Source organism: Tupaia chinensis, unplaced genomic scaffold (assembly GCF_000334495.1).
Source record: "Tupaia chinensis unplaced genomic scaffold, TupChi_1.0 Scaffold000054_1, whole genome shotgun sequence".
NCBI classification, from domain to species: domain Eukaryota; kingdom Metazoa; phylum Chordata; class Mammalia; order Scandentia; family Tupaiidae; genus Tupaia; species Tupaia belangeri.
The window spans coordinates 8515435-8524399 of NW_006159512.1; the positions used below are offsets into that span (position 1 = coordinate 8515435).

General features: G+C 41.0%; 1 protein-coding gene across 2 annotated transcripts in view; it reads left to right on the plus strand.

Moving 5' to 3' along the window:
- Positions 1 to 8965, plus strand: part of CUNH12orf75 (chromosome unknown C12orf75 homolog) — a 140244-nt gene that overhangs the window by 92480 nt on the left and 38799 nt on the right. For both annotated transcript variants that reach the window (XM_006141440.3, XM_006141441.3), the window contains one exon: positions 2394 to 2418. In XM_006141440.3, coding sequence (XP_006141502.1) covers positions 2394 to 2418 — 25 coding nt within the window. The remainder of the gene's footprint in view (positions 1 to 2393; positions 2419 to 8965) is intronic.

Genomic DNA, 8965 nt, shown 5'->3' on the forward strand with positions numbered 1-8965 from the left:
GAAAGAGAGAAAGAAAGAAAGAAAGAGAGAAAGAAAGAAAGAAAGAAAAGAAAGAAAGAAAGAAAGAAAGAAAGAAAAAGAAAAAGAAACAAAGTTAAATGAAAAAATTTAAAACATATTTTTAAAAAGTTACTCTTCGCTAAGTAAAGGAATTAAGTTTACTTCAAAGTCGAGGGTTAGTTACTGCCTTTGTTTTTTTTTTTGGAGAGGTTTTTGCTATAGGGCGCGTGTGCTCGCCAGCCAGACAGAGAGAGACAGAGAGACAGAAAGCGAGAAATCCCCCCCCAGGGGGGATGGCCACGCTGATCTCCTCCATTCTCCTCTTGGGATCTTGGGCACACACGCACACACGCCTGGTGTGAGTTTTAAGCCACCGGGTCTGGGACACGAACCGTGGTCGACTACGTGGGAGTCCAGCGACATAGCCATTGTGCTAACTGCTGGTCCCAGTTATTGCTTTAAAAAAAAAAAAATTGGTATAGGGCAGATGCACTCATGAGAGAGAGCAAGTGAGAGAGAAATAAAGTGAGAAAATGCCCTCAAGGGGGGAATAGCCTTGCTGCAATCCCTTCTCTTCCATTTCTTCCATTCTCCTCTGGGGATTTCAGGTACATAGACATATGTGCCTGGTATGTTCTTCAAGCTACTGGGTCCAGGACTTGTACTGTCGGCCATGCAAGATCAGCCACCTTAACCCACCATACCAATGGCTGGCCCTAGTCAGTGCCTTATAAGAATTTGCTTGTGATATAGTCTCGACTATGTTTTTTTTTTTTTTTTTTTTTTTGAGAAGTTTTCGCTATAGGGTGCGTGCGCTCGCCAGACAGACAGAGAGAGACAGAGAGACAGAAAGCGAGAAATCACCCCCCAGGGGGGATGGTCACGCTGCAGTCCCTTCTCCTCCATTCTCCTCTCGGGATCTTGGGCACGCACGCACACGCGCCCAGCGTGAATTTTAAGCCACCGGGTCTGGGACACGAACCGTGGTCGACTACGTGGGAGTCCAGCGACATAGCCATTATGCTAACTGCTGGTTCCCTCGACTATGTTTTATGATCAGTTTTTAATTTGCAGAAGTGCAAATCCCAAGTGAACGTCAATGGGATATAGTTCTGTTATATTGGCAGGAACTTTTCCTGCAGACTTACTAACTTCCCTTGTAGCACATCTTTTCACATGTGCCTCATGCAGAAGTTCATTTCATTTTACATATATGGAAATTGAGATATTAAGTTAAATGTTAATAACAATGACAATTTAGTATGCTTAGTCTGGCTATCTGCCAGACTTTGTGCTAAGTGCTTACACACATTGTCTTTTTAAATCTTTATAATAACCTTTGAGAAAGGTCATCTTTTTATCTTCATTTGACACAAGAGAAGTGAGCTTTTTGTTTTGTTTTGTTTTGTTTTTTAAATTTGTGCCAGAGAACATATGCACTCACCAGACAGGGACAGAGAGAGAGAAGGGAAGTAAGGAAACCACCCTAACCTCCCTGACCCCTGCCATGGGGCATGGTCATGCCCACAGTCCCTTCTCCATTTTTCCCTCCTGTCAGGGTTTTGGGCACACATACATATGTGTCTGACGTGTTTTTCAGGCCACGGAGTCCAGGACTCAAACTACACAGTTGGCCCTGTGGGATCCAGCATCGGCTGTCCCAGGAGTAAGATTTTTAAAGTTTAAGAACCTTAGTGATCCGCTGCTGGTAGAGTCCAAGCCAAGCTCTACATCCTTCAGATAAAGAGACTGGGAGGGTCACGTGTGGAGGTGGGCTCCTGTAGGCAGAGTGGTGATGTAATCGGAGGGGATCCAAAAGAGATGGGCCATTTGTGTCATGGTGGGCAGCAGAAGTGAGAACATTCCGTAGCAAATAGGAGCAGAGTTAGAGAGGCACATGACTTGTTTGGGAGCTAGCTGGCTGTTGTCCTTGGAACTTCCTGATCATTTAGTCTGTCACCTCCATCTTGTCCTGTGACTTCACTTCCACTTTGTGACTACTGACAGTGTGACTTAAGACCGTGCCATGTAGACACCAACTTAGAAGGTGTGTGTGGCTTAGAAAAGAAAATGTTTCTCAAAGTCTGTCAATTTCTTTATCTATAAAATTGGCAGTGGGTTCGATAATCTGTGAACTTTTCAAAATAATACCTTGTTATTTTTAGGAATTGTTAAAAATGTCAATTGTTAAACTTAAGTTTTGAAAGTTTAATTTGAAACTTAGTGTTTGAATTTTAGGATTCTTCTTTTTCCTTTTTTTTTGAAATTAGTTTTTTTTTTTTTAAAAAAAAAACTAGAGTATTGTTTTAGTTAGATATTGTCTTAATTTTTACTTTTTGTAGCAATACTATCACACCCATACAAATGTATCTTTTTTTTCCTCTCTCCTTTAGGTCCTGCAGGAGCAGCTAAAGATGTGTGAGTACATAATATTATAATTTTATAAACTGTCTTTCTGAGGATGATGCTGGTTTTTAAAATTATTTTTTAAGTGATTATTGCCATTAGATAGTTGTAGGTATGGCTGGAAAGACTTGAAAACAGTATTTTCTGTACTACTACGTACATACCAAAATTGTCACTTGGTTTATAACTAAAGAGCTATTTGAAGAATATTATTTGTGATTTTTCATTTTAGCCTTTCATTCAGTCACCCTGGCACTTGAACTCAGAATCTTAAAAAAAGGAGATGTTTAATTATATTTCCATCTCAAGTTGTGAAGAGATTTCTTCTAGTGAAAAGCAAGTGATTTGGGGAGAATGAAGCCCAGAGCTCCTGTGACTATGCAGTATCTTAGTCAGCCAGGAAAGGCCAGAGCCACGCATTGACAAAAACACACCGACTTGTTCAAAAGTTGGTATTTGAGTGAATGTGTGGCCATTCAAGATATGCAGTGCTGAGCTGATCTTTAGACCATAGGACATTTAGTAAAGGGACACCTCCCTGTGCAGAGTTTCTGGGGGCTCAGGAATCCTTTTATGATTTCTGTCGTGCCTCTTCTCAGCATTTTCCTGTTTGATGTAGGCATAGTAAGGACAGTACAGGAGTTGATTACTTGAGAGTGTTTGTGGTCCCCCTGCAGAGGGTGGGATCCACAGTCCCACTCCAAATTGGATCAGCTGTCAGACTGATAGTGCCACACAATATCGGAGGATTTGGGAGATTTATTAGTCATGTAAGGAGGCCTGGGGAGTACAGGGCAGGCTCCCATGCTCGTCCGTTCAACCTGAGCGAAGGAAGGGGTGAAGGACTTCAGCCGTTATCATGGTTGCAGCGTGGGCAGGAGTGGGGGCTGCCATTCCTGGGCAGAGCCTTCATTTTCCTGTTGGCACACGGTGAAGTGCCTGGCTTTCTTAGCAGCTTGCGCTGATATGGGGCCAAGGAGAGTGATGTCAGTGGTCAAAACAGCAAAACTGGAGTTAACTTTTTTTTTCCTCATTTCTTTCTTTCATGAGAAAGAAAGATAAGTCTCTCATCTGGCAAAAGAAAACTCTGAAGCACAGAAAAAACATTTCCCAGACACCGGTTTTATTTTTGTACTGAATTCTTCACAATACTGCTCCTCCCTCTTTTACTTTAAGAGGTAAGATTGGGAGGAGTGATAAGTTCAGAGGCTGGAGACTCATCGATGGATTGAGATGGATTGCCTGGTTTGAGGAATTTGCAGAATATTGGTCTAGGGTGGCCTTGACAGTGTTTTTCCTGGAAAAGTTTATAAATCCTAAGCCAGTTAACTTTGACTAAACATAAATCATACTGGTATTGATATTTTTTAAGACACATTATTAAAGTATAATTTAAAAATGTAGATTATTATAACCCATATAAGAAAGCTGTACATGTATTAGGCTTCTAAGTATTACTGGAAATTATGCAATTATAGTAGTTTAAGAAAGATCTGTTCTAAATATAGTTTTTTTTTGGGGGGGGAGATTTTTGTTATAGGGCACGTGTGCTCACTGGAGAGACAAAGAGACAGAAAGTGAAATCATCCCCTAGGGAGTATGGCCATGCCGCAATCCCTTCACCTCTATTTTCCTCTCGGGATTTTAGGCATGCACATACATGAGCTTGGCGTGTTTTAAGCCACTGAGTCCAGGACTTGAACCACAGTCAATTACAAGGGAGTCTAGTGATGTAACCATTATACCACCTGCTGGTCCCTGATCTAAATATAGTTTCAAAAGTTATAATGGTGAACTTGCCATGTTGGCATAGGTGTAGTGTAAATCATATTAATGTGATAAAACACATCAATTGTAAAAACAAACAGTCTCCCTCAGCCTCCCAGCCAGCAGGGGTCACAGGCGAGTGCCCTTGGATTTAGAGATCAGCCCAGGAACTGAACCCTGGTCTTCCCTATGGCTTCCAGCATTGCAGAACAGCATGCTACCACTGCACTACCATGGCTAGGCCTAGCATCAGATTTATTTATTACAGAGAAGAATTCAGAGAAGATTAGAATGGGGTTGTAAAGTTTTCTGGGTATTAAATACGCATTTATATGGGACTTTGAGTACAAAGGATGCAGTGATAGATTGTTTCAGACTCCTGGTTGCAATGTTTGAGGTTATTCCCAAAACATTTAGCAGCAGCAAGTTCTATAGCTTTACATTATTCTATCATTGTGGTATTTTGGTCTCTCTTTCAGCTTTTCTCTTTTGTTTCTATGTTGCCAGTGCATTTTCCTCAAGCACTGTCTTGTCTTGGTAGGAACTCTGCTCAAACCTTTCAGTTATTCTCCGTGTCCCTGCATTGAACCCAGAATCCCCAGGCCATTTATGCTTTGGCCTAAGCTGACTGCCTCTGTGTGATGTGGGAGGGGACCCTGGTCAGGAGGGAGCAAAGCCAAGAACTGATGCCTGAAACTGCAGACTCACCCAGTGAGACAGCCCTCGGGATCCATAGGCTCTTCATTGTATTCTGCCTCCTTTCCTTGATTTTTGCTGTTCCCTTCTGCCTGGAATGGACTTTTCTCAGTTCTGTTTGTAAAATGCTCTCTAGTCTTCGGGGCTTGTGTTTTACTCTTTGTGAGAAGTAACTCCTGAATCACGCAGCTGGACATAGTGTCTTTCTCTTCCTATTTTTTGTAGCATTTTGAGCCTCTTTTGTGATGTATCATATTGGGTTTGTATTGTAGTTCTTCATTGTTCTTTTATAAGCTGATTATTTATTTAATTCCTTTCTTCCGTATGTGCATGTCAGCACCCCCAGTAGAGTCTTGATACTGCAGTCCACTCCCAGCCTTCTGCCAGCGCTGGACCATGGCCACACGTATGCCTGGTATACTCAGGGATGTCTCCAGACTGGAACTGGGAGCCTTCCCATGTGGAGTTGCCTTGCAGAGTGTTGTGTCAAACCACCATACCACTATTCATCCCCTATATTTCTTCATCTTCTTGTCTGTTCTCCCCTTGGGAACTGAGGGAATTAAAGTGTCTTACCCACCTTAATGTGCTTTAGAGTTATTAGAATCCTGCTTTGAGCATAGTTATTATTTAATAAATAGTTGAATGAATTCTGTCATTTTTCATCAAAGAGACAGTGGTTTCTTTTTTTTTTTTTTTTTAAGAGAGATTTTTGCTATAGGCTGTGTGCACTGGCTGGAGAGACAGAGACAGAAAGTGAGAAATCACCCTCTGGGAGGATGGTCACACTACAGTCCCTTCTCCTTCATTCTCCTCTTGGGATTTTGGGCACATGTGCACATGCACCTGATGTGTTTTAAGCCGTTGGGTCTGGGACTCAAACCGTGGTCGACTATGTGGCAGTCCAGTGATGTAACCATTACAACATCTGCTGGTCCCAAAGAGACAGTGATTTCCTGACTCCTCTTTCTTTTAGTGGTATGGAAATGTCTAATAAAATTTAGTGATCTGAAAAATTCACTGTACCATGTAACTATGTACACTTATGATATCAATTTAAAATAATAGTAAAACAATAGTTGATTAGGGTTCTGAACTTTAGCTTCCATTTTTAACTCCTCTGCCGACTTTAGATATTATTAATAATTCTGTTTCTCAGTCTTTGTGTCCAAAAGTCCTGCCCTTAAGTAGATTACTGTCTACTGCCTCTGGCAACAACATACAGAAATGAAAAAGAAAGACTGAAGGAGAGACCGAAAATAAGATGGAAAAAGGACACTTTAAACAAGAAATAAAATGTAGTAAGAATTTTGTGCAGGATATGAGATGTTATTTATCTACTTATTTAAATCCTAAATACTTCAGATGCAAGCTTTCTGTGACTAGACCTCATCGTATGTCCTATAACTAAAAAAAAGTAATTTTGTCAAATAAATGTCCCTTTGGAAAATAAATCCAGTAAATGTAATTGGAAAAAGTTAAAGAATATTATATTGAGTTGCTGGAATAGTCATGAGCATAGAAAAAAATACACTGTGACTTTTCTGACAACCCAATAGAATTACTTTTCCTTGCATAAAAAGTATACTCAAGCACATTTTTTTTTCTTTTTAAAACTTTTTTCAGAATTATTTTTCATTTAATTTTATTTATTATTATAATTTATTTTTTAAAATTTGACAAGAGAGAGTTAGAGACGGAGAGGAAAAGTGAGAAAGCAAGCTGCTAGGTCTGGGACTCAAACCACAGTTGGCCATGTGGGCATCCAGCGCCTCAACCACCACTCCACCTGCTGGCCCCCATATTCTATTTTTATATAGGAGAAGCTATAGATTTGTAAGTTTTGACTATACCATTGGGTGATGCCATAAATTAATAAGGAGCTAAGAAATTAAGATGAGTTACATTTCTTATTATGAAGATTTATAATTTTTGTGGTTTTTTTTTTTGTGTGTGTGTGTGTGTTCATGTATGTGTAAACAGATGGATCCCAGATCAAAATACAGACTAAAATAAAATAACATATGTTTGGAGAATAGTGAACTTCAAACGGCAACTACCATATTACACAGACCACGTCAAAGTCTTTTGGGAGAATTATAGTTATTTTTGGAAGTCAGAAATACTATAATTATTCCCTTAATATATATTTAAAAATTAGTTATACAGAAGGTCTGCAGTTTTTCCTATCTTTTCCTATTTATTTGCCTATTTTCTATAGGCGAAAAGCCAGTATATAATAGCAAATGGCAGGGCTGGCAGGTGGTGTGCTGGTTAAGGGCATTGGATTCCCACATGGCCGATCATGGTTCAAGTCCTAGACCTGGCGACTTGCTTTCTCACTTTCTCTTTCTCTTTTACTCTGTCCCTTTCTGATAAAATTAAAATAAATAAGTAAAGTTAAATAAAATAGTTCTTTAAGAAAATAGCAAATGACATGATTATTTCTGCCCTTAAGTAGATTACTGTCTACTGAGGACAGTACAGTAAGAGCTGATTATCTAAATAGTCAGAATTGAATGCTGGTCTGAGTCTTTAAGGATGAGTAAAAGTTCATGCAGAGAGAGGGAAGAAAGATTGCCCAGGGAAGAGGAAAGGGTATGAAGAAAGGTCCATGGGTACGAGAGAGTGGCAGTCTTTTGGGAATGGCCAACCATCGGCCTCCCTGGAGCCTGTGGCCCAGGCTTGGCAGAGCTGAGAGAGGAGGTTGAGGGCTGAGGCCAGCTTGTAATGGGCCTTCTGTGCCAGGCTGATAGCCGTACTCGATTTTATATGCATTTAAGAGCCAGCAGAGGTTTTAAAGTGGAGGAATTCAGTGACTGTGTTTGAGTTTTAGGGAGATGACTTCCAAAGCAGTGTGATAACATGAGATGGGGCAAGGACATAGGCACAGAGGAATGATGGCGTGAGGCCACAAGATCAGATAGCAGACATTAGCCATGGGAAAGGAGAAATGAGGCATTTGAGGCAGGGCAGGAAGTACAATTGATGAGATTTGTTGAATGACTTGAGGGGGAAAGAAAGGAATGGAAAATCTGAGGAGAATGTTGCAGTTTTGAACTTGAGTCAAGGGATGGGATAGCTGATAATCTCAAGAGGTCACGTGGGCCGAAGGAGGAAGAGAAGCCATGGAAGTGGTTCAGTGGCCTCAGCAGTCATCATGAGGACTGTTATTTTAATTTAGTGGTGTGAGTAGAGACTGAGCCAACGTGGAAGTGGAGAGAGCAATGCTACGTGTCATTTTGTGATGTTTGCCACTAAGTGATTGTAAGATATTGGTTGCTTAAAGAGGAAACCTAAAAATATTTCTATTATAAAAGGAGTGTCAAGAAAATTTGGAAAGTACAGAAAAGCTTTCTTTTCTTTTCTTTTTTTTTTTTTTTTAAAGAGGAAAAATAGTTATCCTACCACTAGAGATAATCATCATTAATAGTTTACACCTTCAAATTTTTGTTTGTTTCTGTCTTTGTGTGTATGGGTGATTTTGTATATTGTAGTCTGTTTTTCTTAATCTATTTCTTTTGAGTGAAAGAGACTTGTTTGTACCAATGGGCTAACATGTAGGAAACAGTGGATTTCGAAAAACTGAGTGTAGGGCTGGCAGGTGGCACAGAAGTTAAGGTGGCTGGACCTTCCCGCCTTCCCGCCCTGAGGTGGCACAGCACGTGGCCCTCCCCAGAGGCCCAGCCGATGTGGCCGCCCTGCTGTTGGACCTCCCAGCCTTCAGAATCGTGCTGGGCCAGCAATTGGAAATATAGTGGAGAATAAGATTGCCATCCCTATCCTCATGGAGTTTTTGTTCAACTTAGAGGTGATGGCCTCTGCCATGTCATGGTACAGCTAGAAGATTTTCACCACATACTGAGCAGATGCTGGCACAACCCCTTGGACTTCCCAGCCTCTAGAACTCTTAGTGACTTTTGAGTAGACTCTGCCTACCTAAACCCCTCTTACAGAGTCATGACCTATATTAGGATATTAAAGGCTCTGAAAAGTCCTGCAACCAACGGAAGAAGGCCCCGGGGGCTCACGCCCCTGCGCGCAGCAGCAACAGCAGAAACAGCAGCCGCGGCACCCCCCAACGGGAGAAGACCCC